At 30.4% G+C, this 17,411-nt stretch overlaps 1 protein-coding gene across 5 annotated transcripts; it reads left to right on the top strand.

Moving 5' to 3' along the window:
• The first annotated feature begins 6,415 nt into the window (after positions 1–6,415).
• Positions 6,416–15,987, top strand: LOC101249395 (oxysterol-binding protein-related protein 2A). 5 transcript variants are annotated; one of them, XM_010327174.4, is made up of 11 exons: positions 6,416–7,371; positions 8,955–9,314; positions 11,125–11,218; positions 11,714–12,102; positions 12,858–13,013; positions 13,667–13,834; positions 13,938–14,078; positions 14,206–14,427; positions 14,541–14,651; positions 14,894–15,093; positions 15,458–15,987. In XM_010327174.4, the coding sequence occupies exons 1-10, from the start codon at positions 7,012–7,014 to the stop codon at positions 15,071–15,073; spliced, it is 2,181 nt and encodes a 726-aa protein (XP_010325476.1). In that variant the 5' UTR covers positions 6,416–7,011; the 3' UTR covers positions 15,074–15,093; positions 15,458–15,987. The 5 variants fall into 5 exon arrangements, with proteins under 5 accessions (XP_010325476.1, XP_004245745.1, XP_069143905.1 ...); XM_004245697.5 differs by having other exon boundaries at positions 14,538–14,651; XM_069287804.1 differs by lacking the exon at positions 6,416–7,371 and adding an exon at positions 7,661–8,059.
• Positions 15,988–17,411: the final 1,424 nt, after the last annotated feature.

Genomic DNA, 17,411 nt, shown 5'->3' with positions numbered 1-17,411 from the left:
ATTTAAGGCCACAAGATTAAGAGACATTTTGGTACGTTTGACATAACTTTAATTTAGGACCACAAGATTAAAGTGTATTTTGTTACATTTGACATAACTTTAATTTAGAACCACAATATTAAAGTGCATTTTGATACATTGAGATAACTTTAATTTAGAATCACAAGATTAAAGAATCTTTTTTCTTTTCTTAAACTACGTTTCAAGTCAAATTATGTCATTTTTTTGAAACGGAAAGAAAAAATAATACTCCCTCCGTTTCAAAAAGATTGACTTTATTTCCTTTTTAGTCTATTTCAAAAGAATGACTCCTTTTCTTTTTTGACGACACTTAACTTTAAACTTTTCACTTGACATTTTTAAGACCACAAGATTAAAAGGTATTTTGGTACATTTGACATAATATTAATTTAGAACCACAAAATTGAAAAGTCTATTTTTATTTCTTAAACTCCATTTCAAGTCAAATTAAGTCAATTTTTTTAAAACGGAGAGAATAGTATTAATAAAAAAGACTAGGAGATTTGGGTCCATGGAAGGGATCTTTTAATTCTTCATCTCTCTCTATTTTTTTTTCTTTTAAAAACTTTATTATTGATTTTAAATAAAAATCTGTGAGGAGACAGAAAATAGGGATCTTCAAAAGCACTTGTGTAAACTTGAAGCTACTGCTATTTACCTCATCATATGGCACGAATTTCCAAGGTGGTGAAATTCGAAAAAAAAATTATAAACTACAACAAGGTGCATGGTATAATAATCTTTATTTAAAATATATTTTAAAGAGATACTCGATAACATTTCATTAATAACAATATATGTGATACTTCGATAACTTTGATAACAAATTTATTTTAAAACTTAAATTTAACTTTATACACTCCAAATTTCATATTCATTGAATATCTGAGATATTTTTTATTTTTAAATTGACTTAATTGTTCAATCTTTAGAACTATTTTTAATTTTTTTTTTAATTTTACCATTTATTTGGATTTACAATGTAATAACTTTCATACATTGGAAAATATTTAATACTAATAAAAATAAAAATTATATTCAATTTATATTTTAATCTTTTTTTTAAGAGATTCAATTAAAAGATGAAATGAGTAGTTTCATTCAGTTTTTAGCAACTGCATTAGTATTGTCTGCCTCTACAACTCATATAATATTAAAAAAAACGATTTAATGTTATATATTATATACTGAAAACTTTACAATATAATGGAAAGTGGAAAACAGGGAGGTATCAAAGTTGATTTGGACGGCTATCAAGCAAACAAACAAAAAACTTTTAAAATAAATATTTAATGTTAAATCTGATTTAAGAATATACAAGGTAATATTTTAAATGAAAAACAAATAAATTAATCCAATTTCAACATAAATAATCAAGATATTATATACAAATATGCTCTTTTAACTTGGTTTCAGATCATTTATATTCTTTAACTTTAGGTGTGCATAAGTAAACACTTAAATTTATATAAAGTTAAACAAATAGACACATGTGTACTATTACATGTCATTTTTTGTTCTGCGTGTATTCTGCCGTGTAGATTCATGTATTTATTTATTTAAAAGTTGAATAGTTAAAATATCAATTTGCGCATTATGAAAATTAAGTTAAAATTAAAATTTGATACCAAATTTAGAATCCATACGTATTATGCATGTAATCAATTATGAGACGAGACATAACAAGAATAGTTTGTAGCAAGTTGGTAGATGGAAATGTTGGGTACTAATTGTTATGAATTTCTTACTATATGTTTTTTTATTTAAGAAAAGGTTTTAGATCGATTATTATTTTTTTAAAATAGGAAATTGTATAAAATTCTATAAATAAATGATTGTTTTTTTTAATTTAATCAGTTTTTACAATGTTATCTGTGGGACAAATTTGATATGCTATTACTTGTGTGAATTTTTCATGTATTTTGAGTAATTAGTTAAGATTATTTTTCCCTATATTTTGTACTATCATATTTTATATAGTGAATTGCTCATTTTGTCATGGACGTAGATCGATTGATCGAATCACGTTAAATTTTAGTATATTTTCATAAATTTCTTATTTGTTTCTTACTCGTAATCTTTCGAGATTTGTTGTGCTATCTTTCGCATTACACTTGCTTATTTCGATCCTAACAAGAAAGAGATGTGAAAATAAAGGAACAAAGAAAATTAGAGTTAAAAATCGTCTTTAATATGAAATATATTATTTCTAATGTAAATTTGATGTAATCGAGTTTCAACGCAAGTATCAGAATTTAAAAATATATAAAAGATATTAGAAAAAAAAGTGAAGGAGCATGGGTACTAGATTTTCGGGCCACATGTGCACGTTTCGAATTCTTATGCTCCCTATGATGCCCTGCTTTCAAGTTATGCTTTCATTTTATTATTTCCATTTATTTCTATATCTGGTTTTATTTTATTATTTTATTAAGTAAAAAGAGAATATTTAAGTTTATATTTGTACTTCCCAAAAATAATTCAGTTTTATCCGTCATTAATAATGATGATAAAATATCCTTCTCGTTATTAAAATAGTTTAATTGCTCTGATTGATTTAAAAAATAAAGGACTCGGATTTATCTTAAGCTATATATGTAGAATATCTATATTTGAGTTTAAATTTAATGAATAATTTAAATTTAATTATTAATTTTTAGTTATCGTCTTCTCAAATCAATCACTATTATAATAATAGATCCTCTTTGCTTAAAAATACCATTCATCGTTACTTTGTTAACACTTCTTTCCCACAATACTAACAAAAAGAATATACAAAGTAATTTTTCATAAGATAAGAATTGTTCCAAAAACTTATAACAATTTCTTCAACTATTGCGATATTTTTTGATATATTTAATATTTTTTAAAAATGATTTTGATTAACAAATCATGAAAAAGTAAAAAAAAATAAAATTAAGTAGATTATCGAAATTGAATTACGTATTGTGATTCTTCACATTAATGATTTATTGTACGATAAATACTATGTCAAAATTTAATTTTTTTCGTATGGCATCCAATGACATCAAAACTTTAATGTTTCATTTTTCTTAGTATAGTAAATTATCAAATTATTACTAATTTCTAGAATTAGTGATCTTCTTGCTAATTGTGACTGCGAGACAAATGCAAATTATTTTTTTTTTCACTAAATTAATATTTTGCCCATTTTGCTTAATAATAGTTTCATAGGGAACACAACAGAATGGAATGAATAAAAGAAAAGAAAAAAAACATTTACTATTAAAATAAGAGGAAAAAATTTCTTTGGATCCGTTTATTTAATTTTTACCATCTCACTTTAAATACAGTAAACAATTAATAGACTATTTAAATTTTTTTATGTATTAATATTATACTTGTGAAGATTTGATTTTCTATCCTGTACACCCTCCTCAATTTATTTATTTTATTGAAAAAAAAGACTTTAAATATCTTTAAGTCATGACTTTTCACGTAATATTTTGGTTTATTTTGATAGTCATCTTATTAATAAGCCTATATATAGTCTTTTACATATATATATATTAATTAATTAATTATTAGAATGAAAATGTTATAAAAGATAATATCTTTCAAATAATTGTATATATTAAATGATGGGATTTATCAATCCTTTGTTAAAATCTTTTGGGTTGAAAACTTTATGAAGTACGATAATTAGTAAGTATTAACTTTATTTCGAAGGTTTTATGTAATGCGAATTTAAATTAGTCTTAATAGAATTAAATATCATATAGTAAAATTGAAAGATTTTTTAGATCAAAACTAAATATTCTTTTTATCCTAATTTCATATGACATTTTTAATTGCTCTCCATATTAAAACTATGTATTGAATAATATTTTGAAATGTACTTTTTTCAAACATGAGAAGAATTGCATGGAATTTTTTAAAAACAATTTTCAAGTATTTTAATTTTAAATAATAATTTAATTTAATTCTATAAAAAATAATCGAATATAATTAGCTCTTGATGACGAGAGGAAAATGTTATGTAAATACATACTGAGGGAGTAATGAATAATTTGATAGTGAATTTGTATGACAAGAAAATGAAATATGTGATTTTTTCCATATTAAAAAGACAATTAGGAAAGACAGAAACGATTTGTAAGTGTTTTAATCTAATTTTGGGGAAAGACAAAAATAATAACTGACAAGTATTTTTTCATTTTTAAATTAAAATTTCAAATTTAAATCATAATAAGTCGCTTTAATATAAACATACTTTATATCTCAAAAATATTTTTTTTAATATTAAATTAAATTAATTAAATTTTAAACGAATACACCGAAAATCCAAGAAAAAAAATGAGGAAGGTTAGAAGAAAGTTTTCTCTTGGTCCTTCCTAGCCTTTGAAGCGTTCCATTCAAAGTGTAGAACTCAGCTTGCGTGTTAATTTAACCATATGGGAAAAGAAGAAAATAGAGTAATTATATATATTACGATTTACGAGTTTTCAATTTAAGTATGATTTAAAAAAATAAATCATTTTAAAATATATTATGTAATATAATTTAAATATATTTTAATGTTTATACATATATTGAATTGATAAGAAAAATAATATAATATGAAGGTCATATTTTAATTTTTCATTGTTAATTGAGTATCTAGGATTTCAACCATTCCTAGTATTTATTCACACATTAAAAAAATACATTTAACAACGTAATCGTTAAGAGTATTTGTCTTAATCATTTTACTTTATTTTTTCTTAAACATCTTTCTGAATTAACACTTTACAAATTAAAAAAGTAAAGCTACATTTTAATAAATAATGATTGACCTTTTTTTTATATTAAGTCAATTAATTTAAAATAATTCCCGTCAGACAAAAAAGACTAATATCTTTCTCTTCCTAGCTGCTAAAAAAAATGCATTTTGTATTTTTGACGTGCCTTTTTAGATTTTTAAATTTAAAATATTTTTTAAGTGTTCTAAAATGACTTTATACATGTTTCAAATCTATTTTTATATACAATATTATTATAGAAATTAATAATTTTTTTTATCATGATTCATAATGGGTATCTTGAAAAAACGAATTTTGAATGTATACAAATTGTAACGAATGTAATTAAAAACCATACTATAGAAAGTTGTTCGTTGTCTGTTTTATCCTGATTAAAGTCATTATAATTTAAGCATGATTTTAATATTAATCTGATAAGCTGTTTTCTTATTAATAGTATGCTTTCTTTGAACCAACATTAAAATAATTCAAGGGTCATTATTCTCAGGTTTAAGTAGTCATGCTTAATTGTTTAAATACTATGAAAATCATATCAACTAGTACAAATTAAGCATGTCATTATTACTATGTTTTTGTTGAATTGTTATTATAATAAATTAACTCATAGTGATTTGTTGATTTACAGTAATAATAATCTCAAAACACCAATTAAATATAAAACGTTTTTTTTTATAAAAAAAATCATCCTAGACGTAATAGTTTGAGTAAATCATTTGAAGTAAGTTATTTGTAGGTAAATCATTCATATAAAATTAGTATAATATGCTATTTGTAATTTAGTAATTTACATAATAAAATTTTATACAAATTAATGTGTAAATTTTCATGTAATTATCTTATTACTAATAATATTTTCATTAATTTGTTAATTTGTGATTGTTGAGTCGGCAAAAGGTAGACGTGTACTCAAATTTGTTCTATATTTTGGAAAATCTATTCTTGAAAGAGATTTTTGTTTCCATTTTATTAAAAATTCAAACCACTCCCATTTATCTTTTTTCCAAAAACAGAAAAAAAAAATGATGCTCAAATTTACAAATTCTAATCTATTCTTTATTTATTATATTTTTATATTATAATATAATGAAAACGTGATAGTCACAAATTTGCACACTTCTCCTTTTGTTTTTTCAACTTTTATTCAATTAATTGGTATTCCTAACAACTTGTTTGGATGTTTGTTAACCTGTTGTATTGTATATTATTAGCTTAAAATTATTTATTTTGATTATTATTCTAAATTTCATTATATTATATGACAATTAATTTAATGTGATCACGTATTTTGTTTTGTTTTTTTTCTTTAATAATTCTATTTCGTCTTTATCATACTTTTTCATAGCAGTTCTATCATGTGTTCTACTTTTTTTGAAAATATATCTTTTCATAACAGCTCTATCATGTGTTTTACATTTTTCGAAAAGTTATATTCAAATAAAAATAGACAACAATACACTTTTCTAGAAGCTATAACCATTAAAACGATATTTAATATATTAATATAATTATGAAATAATAGGTAATAACTGAAAGCAGAGTACAATTATTAAAGCATTTTTTTTTTGTATATTATTAGTTAGGTAAAAATTCTCTTTATTATAAATTTGTGAAAAAATGGCAAAAAAGAAAAAAAAAATTTAATAAATGGTTTAAAAAAATAGGAAAAATCCAGCAGCTGGAAAATATTTGGGACAAGACAGATGATTACAAAGTGGCATTTAAAAACCCCTTATTAAACTTCTTCATTTCTCCACCTTCCATATTGATCTTCCCCTTTCTCCGTTCACCCCGCCGCCGTCCGCCGCCGTGTAACGCCGCCGCCACTAGTCAAATTCTATTTTCTGCATCAATGGTGTTAATGGGAAAATTACCATTTTGCCACTTCCCTTAATCTCCTTGTTTTCAGCATATTATAAAGTTTCCTACTTACCCAAAACTCTATTTATATTATATTACCATAAAGACTCAATTTTTATTACTTACCAAAAACTTTTTTTTTCTCTAAACTTCAAGAATATTCTTTTGGTTTCATTTTTAAAGCTATTTTCAGGTCTTTCTTCAAAACCCATTTTACTTTCTTTTTTTTTTTTTTTTGGTTTATACAACACATCCTCTGTATAGATAGATATATGTAAAATACAATCTGGGTATTGTGAATTTGCTTTGAATTTTCAAATGTGGATTGATCTTTAGTTCAATTGAAAAAATTGGGTTGGGGTGGATCAAAATGCGCGTAAGGGAAATGCATCCACTCTGTTGTATAACATTAGAGACACCGGAGATCGGAGACCAGTCGCCGGAGCCGACGTTGTTACGGACTGGCTCTGCTGTTGTTTACTCTGGATCTGACATCAATGCTGGAGGATCCGATGTTGGTGGAGTCGCCGGAATCTTGTACAAGTGGACTAATTATCATAAAGGGTGGAGATCCCGGTGGTTTACTCTCCGGAACGGGATACTTTCTTATTCAAAGAATCGCCGGCCAGACCATCTAGACGGAGATGACATCAAGCTCATCGGGAAACTCCCAGACAGTAACCCCAGTCGCCGGAAACATGGGAAATCCGTCGGCATTGTTCATCTTAAGGTACAAAGGGGAAAAAATGGTGTTTTGGGTTTTGGGATTTTAGTGTAAAGATTAAAACTTTCTTCAATCGGTAAAATCTTGAATTTTTAGATATCTGAGCCAATTTGATCGATTTTTTTTCTTCAATTGTCCGATGGTTAATGAATTGATTTTAGTCATAGTTGTAAGTTTTTACAGTGCAATTTGACTGGTTGTTAATCCATAGTGGGTCACATCAGCAGGTGAAAGAAAATGGGAGAGAGTTATAGGCCAAAATAAGGCTAAAAGACTCTTCTTTTTCTAGTAGGCCTACGTTTATGGTAAAAAACTATGACAAACATGGTCACTTTTTTGAGGGTTTTTTTGTTGTTTCTTCCTTGAAAAATCAGAACTTTTCTTCTTCATGTTTGTCATAGAATTAACTTGGAAGTGATCCATTTGTCATCTTCCTTAATGAGTTTCTTTCTTTGCTGTTACAACATGAATGGTTGTGGGGAAGTGGGGTTGAAAGTTATGTTATTTTCTTCATTAAAAATATTAGTTGTAATAGTATCAAGCAACCAAAAGAATAGTGAATTCTCTTTCTATCTCTAATAACTTATGTGTACTACTTGTAGTTATCATGACTTGAGAGTTCATTGAAAACTTCATTATTTTAAAGAGAGAATAAGGGAAGCTGGGGAAGGATATTCTTCTTCTACAATTGCTGGTTAAATTATGACCTCACTTATATTCTATGTTGTAGTACTTGGCTTCTTTGGTGTGTTGATCTGTCAGCTCTCATGATATTTGGCTTCTTTGGTGTCTTGATGTATCTTTATCTTATATCAATATCTTATATCAATATGTTTTGCTAAAATGACTTTGCCAGTTGTCTACTAGACTAGCAGTGGTCTCTTTCCTTTCATTGCCTAGATATTTTGATCTATACTTGGAGCAAGGGAAATTGATAGTACAATGAGTTTGTCATTTGGTTTGCTACGCTACGACACAAGTCATTTCTTCGACCTTTCAGTTCGTAGTTATGGTTTTTCTCCCTGTAGAAGGCCTTGTCATACTTTTTATAGTATTTTGTCATGATTTCTTCAATCCGTTATTTGTTTTTCTGATCTCCTTGATTTTCCTTTCTTGCGATGAGAGTGTGTCGGGAACAACCTCTCTACCTCCCAAGGTAGGGTAAGGTCTGCATACCCTCTATCCTCCTCAAACCCTAATTGGTGGGGTTACACTAGGTATTTTGTTATCCTTGAATGAAGATATTTCGAGGGAAAACGTTTCCTATCGAATTGAGGAAAATGACTTCCTCCACTTGTTGGCATAAGTCATTTTCCATAAACGTTACTTGATTTTTAACTTTGTTGCACTTGCTCTAACCACAATTATTAATGTTCAACACAAAAAAGTTTCACCATAGCACTCTCTGATTTAGTAATAACATTATTTTCTATGGGAATCATTTTTTTTCCAAAACTGTTTTTCACTCAACAACCAATCATTTCGAACTTTTTTTTTCATGGAAAATGATTTCCGTCCTTCTAAACACATTCAATGTAAAAGTTCTTTTTAATAATTAACATTGAGATGATTGTGTGGATTTCTCACAGGTGTCATCATTCCGCGAGAGCAGGTCCGATAGTAGGCGATTCTACATATTTACAGCTACCAAGTCTCTTCATTTGAGGACACATTCAAAGAAAGAACGGGCTGCATGGATAGAAGCTTTGATAGCAACAAGAAATCTTTTTCAGTTGAGACCTTTGAATGATAATCTCAACCTTTTGCAAAATGATGTATCTATATCTACAGAAAGATTGAAAAACCGGTTGCTTGAAGAGGGCATTGGTGAGGGACTTGTCCAGGACTGTGAGAAGATCATGCTATCGGAGTTTTCAGAAATAAAAGGACAACTTAAAAGTCTTTGTGAGGAGCGCTCCAATTTGCTGGACACGTTGAGACAGTTGGAGGTAACTTCATTTTATTTCCTCATAATTTACACGTGGAAGTAAATGGAACCAGGCATTCAAATCAATAAGGAGTATAGCTTAATGCATTTGATTCAATTTTATTTGGAATATTCATTTCTCTAAAGACAATAGGATTTGAAACTGTGACCAAATATTCTGAAACTATCTGAAGTAATATAGAAGTTTCATTTTCCTGTGATTTTGGCTAAAGCTAAGTTAATGTCATGAGAAAGTCCATTGTGCATTAACTTGGTAATATGCTTTCGGGATCATCTGAGAATAAGATCCTTAGTGAGTTTGATTATAATTTTTAGAATTCTCTGGTCATATTGGAAACAAAGGTTTCAAAACACGTCGTTTTTGTGACTTTTAACTATAGTTGTGATACATTGTGTTTCCTCTATGGCCCTTATAAAGGTTTGTGCCTTCTCAAGATGAGTGCCAATTGCACCTAACGGTTTGCTCCGACTCATTGCGAATAACAATAACAATTATGCTTCAATCCCAATCAAGTTGGGTTTGCTATATGAGTTCTCACTGACCATGTTGTTGAATTTATTTTCACTTTAGATCAATAACTATATTACTAAATATAAACAGTAAGTACTACAAATTATTAATATTATCCACTATCATATAAAATTCTGATAGGATTAGAGAACTTCTAGAAAACAGGAGACCTAAAGTAAACTACTAAACGCACTGATTGGTATTGTTTATAGAAATATAATCTTCTGTTCTTCCATTGTATCCTATTTTTCGCTAGGTACTTCAAAAATATTGTGGATCTTTTGAGATAAACTTTTTTCCGTTTGGTGTTAGGTCTACCTTGTTACCCTTTAATACATTTATTCACCTAGGCCTAACTCCTACATACAGGTGCATCTGGAGGTTATGAAGGATAAGACCAAATCATTTTAAGGAATTTTTTTTTCTTCATCGAAGCGTGCTACTTGCAGCTTCTGCTGAACATTTTAAATCCTGTCTAACCTTGTATTTCACATCTATCTTAGCATCTACATCTCCGCCACACTCAATCTTTTGGATGTGTTGGGACTTAAACAAACCAAATTCACTTCGATATAACATTGTTGGTCTTACACGGAGTAACCGTTTTGCAGAACTTGCCTTTTAAACGGTCCCTTTATTACATAACATCTTGTAGCAATTCTCCATTTCAGCTATCATATTTCGATTTTCTGTATACATAAAACATCTTAATCTATAGTGACCTGCTCACTGCTTCAGAATAAATTTGAAAGACTGTTGCAGATCCTCTTTTAATAATTGACAACCCGTGTACTTTGTTTGTGGGAACAAAAGAAAGAGAAGAAAATTGACTGCCAATTTCCCATTATGTCAATCATATATAAGTTCAACACACAGTCATCTAAAACTAGAAGAGTTGCGTTGTATAACTTATTTTAGGCACCAGGCAGATGTATTTTCTAAACAGGTGTTCTCTACCTTGTTCATAGCCTCTCTGTATTTTTTAATGAGCTTTCTGAACATATATCCATAAAACTTCGTCAATTATGCAATTCTTTAGTTTAGAACTTAAGAAAGATTTCAGTGAGGTCATATTGCATTGCAAGATGAATTAGTTGGGTTGGTCATATTACTGAATTTGTTTATCTCCCCGAACTTCTATTTAAGTAGAATACATGGAGAATTTTTTCCTGGACCTCTGGTCATATAAATTTTGATGCTGTCATGTTACATGAGTTAACTAACTTTGTTTCAACGATTTGCATATTTTTGTTTAAATGGTCTTCACTATCTCTAAATTGCATAAGTTTTGCTTCTGAAGGCAGCTAATATCGAAGGTGAAGCTTCCGGGGTTCATGATGGTGAATTCCAACTGATGAAGCAGTTCTCCAGTTTAGGACGTGGCAAGTATAGTGGTATGTTATCATATACTTTCATCTACTTCTACCTGTACAAGTAAAATTAAGCAAGCAAAACAGACAAACAAAATAATCTTTCCTTTAAAAGTTTCTTCAACTTTTGACAAATCATTGCACATTATGATACTAGATGAACTAATTTGTATGCGAGCAAAGTTTTTGAGGTTATCTTCCACTAATTTTCCTTTCCCAAAGCATATTGCAGCAGAAATACTAGTTGTTCTGCTAATATTTTTGTTTTACGGCCTCGTTATCAGCTCTATTTCGCTTCATTATACTGACATCATAGTAGTTGTAAAGAGAGGATGCAGCAAATTGTTTCCTACTGGCTTTCACAATTTCTCTTGCTTATGATGTACTGGAGTTCTGCCACACATCACTAAAATAGTTTCAGTTGCTGTATACACCTCTCATCATATGTTCAAGATGCTGAACTTATCTTGTATATTAATAGAACTGGAATATCATTTGACCTCATACATTTCATAACAGAATATAGTACAACTGAATCGTCTGATGATATTGAGAAACAAGAGCTTGATGAAGCGTCAGATGAAGAGGAAGCCAACTATCTTGACGCAAATGAATGCTTTTCTGAACATCAGACATCTGGTGGGTCAGTAGTTGGGGACAACATGAAAAACAATACCATTGATGCATCTGCACAAGCACAGGTTGTACGCAGAACGAAGCTTCCAGATCCAGTTGAAAAAGAGAAAGGGGTTAGTCTTTGGGCTATGATCAAAGACAATGTCGGGAAAGATCTAACAAGAGTTTGCCTGCCGGTGTATTTCAATGAGCCAATTTCCTCCCTACAAAAGTGCTTTGAAGATTTAGAGTACTCATATCTTTTAGATAGAGCATATGAACATGGAAAATCGGTACGATCTTTAATACTTTCACCTCTTGTTACTACGAGAACATGACTACGCATTTGTGTTTACATTCTTGCTTTCTACCCTAGAAGGTGCTTATCATGCTCTTCTAAATTAATGACTACATGAAGTTGATAGATAATTTGTTACTTGCCACATCTCTCATTTAAGTAGTAATTAAATTTGATTTTCTCTTAAATAAATGTTTAGGTATTGGGAGGCGAAGAAAAGGTCTATATCTACTATCTCCCTTTTAATCATTCTATCAAAAGAAAAAAAGAAAGAAAAGGAAATGTAATTAGTGAAACTTCTTTTATTGGGGGCAGTACTAGTTGTATACTTCTGGCCTGCAAAGATGCCAACTCTTAATTGCTAGGTATAAATTTGTTTGTCAGAACACACCTTTTTTTGGAATAATTGTTTCAGAACACAAATTATAATCTTTTGTTTTGATGAGCAAAACAAGTCATAATCTTATTTAGATAATATAATAGTCCACGCATGGCAGCTATGGTTCAAAACTTGATATTGCATGCATGAGCCGAATTTATGACATTGCACGTCGTGCTAAAGCATAACTGTTGCTTTTATTGCTGTCATGCTTTCCCCCTAAAGGTTTATATAAACTTGCTTTCTCTCCCTTGTAGCAGGCTTCTTTATTAGCAAGTTTTTTTCCAATTATATTTACTCGATGTAGAGCAATTCTTGGTTAGATGTTTAGCATTATGTTGATAATCATTTGAATTGTCTTGCTCTTCCAGGGGAATAGTCTTTTAAGAATTCTAAACGTTGCTGCTTTTGCTGTGTCCGGTTATGCTTCAACTGAAGGCCGGAATTGTAAACCTTTCAATCCTTTGCTGGGAGAAACCTATGAAGCTGATTTTCCTGAAAAAGGAATCCGCTTTTTCTCGGAGAAGGTATTTTGTCGAGAATATATCTTGCTTTTATATATTGAACTTTCCCTTGCAGTACTATTTTGTCAGCAAAACTTAGTTTGACTTCAAACAATTCGTAGGCTTCTTTATATTACATTTAAGAATTAGCAAATACTGGATGTACCATTTCAGATCTTACACCACCTTTATGGTTATGTTTCCAGAAGAGTCTGCGCAACATAAAACTGGATTTATTTGCTATTTGTAGTAGTGTCTTTAAGGTTGGAGATAGCATGATGTGAGATGAAGGGTATGCCATATTTTAAACACGTTTGGTGGTCATGTCACTCCATTGCAGTTTGTTTTCCGTGTTAAGTTTCTATGAATTTGAGGATTTACCTTTTTCAGTTTCTCTTCTTAAGTAATCGAGGGAGCTTATTCTGTGAAGGTTTATGATAAAAGAGACATAACAATGTGTAGGAGAACACAACAAAAGAAAACATCTTATATTTTCTTAGCTTTTTGCAACCAAAGTGATTTACTATGAAAAATCAGTAGGCGCACTTGGTAGTTTGACGTACCGAAGAAAGAATTTTAATTTGAAACACGGGAAGTTTGAACCTGAAATTTCTTACATAAGTCTCTGATGCAATGAGTTGATATGTATGATAGTAATTAGCCAATTCTTGAAACAGGTTAGTCACCACCCAACACTTATTGCCTGTCACTGTGAAGGTAGAGGATGGAAATTCTGGGCTGACAGTAATCTTAAGTCAAAATTTTGGGGAAGATCAATTCAAGTTGATCCTGTTGGAACACTTACCTTAGAATTCGACGATGGGGAGATCTTCCAGTGGAGCAAGGTAGGCAGAACATCATGCTGATCATTGAACTGTTTACAAGATAGCTTGGTTTCTATTGAAGTTCTTGTTTTGTTTGCTTAATTCAAGACATTAATATCCTCAGGTCACGACAAGTATCTACAATCTTATTCTTGGTAAGATATATTGTGATCATCATGGTACAATGCATATACGTGGCAATCGTCAGTACTCATGCAAGCTCAAGTACAAAGAGCCATCCATTATCGAGCGTAATCCTCATCAGGTAAATGAGAAGAAATCCTGTAATTAGTTTAATAATGTCTTATTTTTGTCTACACCTCTACATACTTATGTCTATATATTTAAACTTGTTGTGCTATTGGCCGGATAATTAATACTCAACTCTATAGGTTCATGGATTTGTTGAAGATATCTCTGGGAAGAAAGTTGCTACTTTATTCGGAAAGTGGAACGAGAGCATGTACTATATCAATGGAGAATGGACCAGCAAGCCTAAGGATTCATCTATTTTATCTTTGTTGTGGACAAGGAATAATCCACCCCCAAATCTCACTCGATACAACTTGTCTTCTTTTGCAATTACACTGAATGAGTTGACACCTGGACTTAAGGTACAACAGCGTGTTAATGAAACTTCATATGAAAGATCAATTTCCTCTTTTATGTTCAGCTAATGGTCGTTTATAGCCTGTCTAATCTGCGTGTTTTATCTTGAATAAAGGAGATGCTCCCACCTACAGATTCAAGACTCAGACCTGATCAGCGACATCTGGAGAATGGGGAATACGACAAGGCAAATGCAGAGAAGTTGCGGTTAGAGACACGGCAGAGAATGGTATGTCTGCTCCCGTGTACACATTCTTTTTTTACTTTTTATTGTTCTTATTTAGTCGGCAAAATTGTTTTCAATCTGATAACTCAAACTTCTTGTGTGTCTGGTCATCTCGTTGGGTTTGTCACTGTTACGAGTGAAACCACAAATTTGTATCCCCTGGCCCTGTAATCCTCCCAAGTTCCTAAAACAAAGGATCTCTTAACTTTTTGGGTCTAAACTAAGAACTTTCTCTTTCCTTACAGTCCAGGAAATTACAAGAGAATGGCTGGAAACCTCGATGGTTTCAAAGAGAAGGTGAAGATGGGACTTTCCGGTATATGGGTGGCTACTGGGAGGCAAGGGAGACGGCTACTTGGGATGGCTGCCCAAATATTTTTGGCGAAATTGATCAAGATCTCCTCAACTCCTTTGAAGGATCCTGATGCTTTAGAACGTATATAAGGTACGAGAAGCTACTTATCTACTTAAATCATGTGCGTTTAACACTTCCATTTCCTAGCTATTACTTTCGCATTCGTTATAGAAAACAACTCAATGTTCTACGCGATCAACTCGTGCCTTGACAAGGCTCCATTTCTAGTTATTCGTTTCCTCTTTAAACACTGTCATCTTGACAATTTTCTCTCTCGACACATACTTGTCAGATTCATGTCATGTGTGCTGTAACCTCATTTATCTTTGTTCCCATCTTATGAACACATTTAGCTAAATACCAAATCACACCTTCAAATGTTTCCTCTCTGCCTCGGTACTATAGCTAAACCTTGGACCTAATTTACATGCCTGTTTTCTCAATCTTTGTACAGGGATATCAAAGGCAATGTGGTACATTTTTCATGGACCTGAAGATTTGTAGATTAAAGACAACACCTTGAGCAGAGTATTATCGGTAAATTCTATAGACGGATGGAGTAATTTTTTTAGTTGTTTAAAGTTTGTTCTCAGAGGTTGATAAAAGTCAATCCTGAAGGCCTTTTTTCAGCGTAATCTTGCAAAGAGTCAACGAATCGATGGAAGCAAAAAACTAGAGGAGGTTCCTTACTAGATCTATGCATCAAGCTGCTTTGATCAGGCTTCTATTTTGTGTTGAAATTGATCCCATTTTCATTATGCTTTCATTTTCTTTGGCTAGGGATTAGTTTAGGTTACTATTATTATTATTTACTTGTACTCTTTATGTTGAAAATAAAAAAATAGCAACAAAAAAAATGTGGATGTATTAAAGAAGTAAACTGAGCACAAATAGCTTTTGTAAAAACCTAATGCAGATTTAGTGCTACACATGTTGAGATATACACAAAAGAACTAGCTTGCTGGATTCTCATTTACCCAAAAATTTCAAGTTTTTTCTCAAGTCTTTTAGTTGTTTTTCGTTTCGAAAATTGTTAGATATTCAAAGGTGAATAAAGGATTAGATATTGGGCCATCTTGTCTCCAAGGGAACGTAGTGTTTATGGAGACAAATTCAGGATTTGAATGTTAAGGGGTTCGAGTTCCATATCTTAGAACTTGATAGATTGTTTTACTGGATGAACTCATAAGTAGTACGGATCTAGGGTTTGAATATTATGGGGTTCGAGTTCGATATTTTAACACAACATAGGACTAAAGCATACTTGAGCTATAGTTGTACTAATTGAGTGCCCATCTAATTGTTGGAGACCAGAAGAAAGTAATCAAATTCTTTGCAAATTTACTTATTTTTTCTAGCTGGTATACATAGATTATACAATATCCATGAATTTAGTTATTTTAAAATTTAAATGGTGGCAACTATTTAGGTAAAATTTTTTGGTATTACCAGAATGGTGCTCATTTTTGGTATTTCTTTTACAAGACCCATTTAAATAATACTTTGAAAATCAAGTTTAAATACAGAATGTTTTTTTTATATTATACACTTGAATACGTTTTTATATTCTATACACTTAAACATATGATATAATGTTTTATATTAGACAATTACCATTCAGATTTTTGAATTGGGGAATTTTTTAAAAGAACAATATTTTAATCACTTTATATAGGTCATCCCTTGTAGTTATACAAATCCCAGATTTATTCCATTTGATGTTTATGTATATATAAATAAAGAAGATGATATAATATTTGCGATTAATTTATTAACGCAAACGCCAAGATAAAATAATACAATTTTTTTCCCAAAAATCTGAGCCAAAGGTGTCCTAGTACAGAATTGGGTCACGTGACCTAAACGGAGACTTGGACCGCGTGAGGCTAATTTCATAGAGAAATTGATTGCTCCGGAAAAGATAATGGGCTGGTATCGTTAAAGCCCAAGGAATGCCTGTCGGGCTGCTTTAATTAACGTTGAGATGAGTATCACTTAGAAGACCAAATACGAATAATTACTAAAAGGAAAAACTATCTAATTATTTTTCGACGAAGGGTGTCCAATTGGACACTTTTCTTACTATTGCTCATCTACGCCCCTGATCACTAATCAATAACTTAATATCATATTTCAAGTCAGATACACCTATGTACAAATATTTTGCTATAAGATATAGTGAGATGGGGAGAGAGAGGTGAACAAGAGAAAGAGAGAGGTGAGCGAGATAGGACGAAACAAGAGATATAGTCTATGTATCTAAGATACATGTGAATCACACTAGATACATGTATTCGAGATATTATATACTTTACTCTGATATACAAATATACAAGGGAGAGAGGCAAGCAAGAGACATATACATGCGAATCCACTTAATTACGATATATCTGAGAAAAAATTATTCT

This window comes from Solanum lycopersicum, chromosome 8 (genome assembly GCF_036512215.1).
Source record: "Solanum lycopersicum chromosome 8, SLM_r2.1".
NCBI classification, from domain to species: Eukaryota; Viridiplantae; Streptophyta; class Magnoliopsida; order Solanales; family Solanaceae; genus Solanum; species Solanum lycopersicum.
The sequence above is the reverse complement of the archived record's forward strand: the minus strand, read 5'-3'. Positions and strand labels throughout refer to the sequence as shown.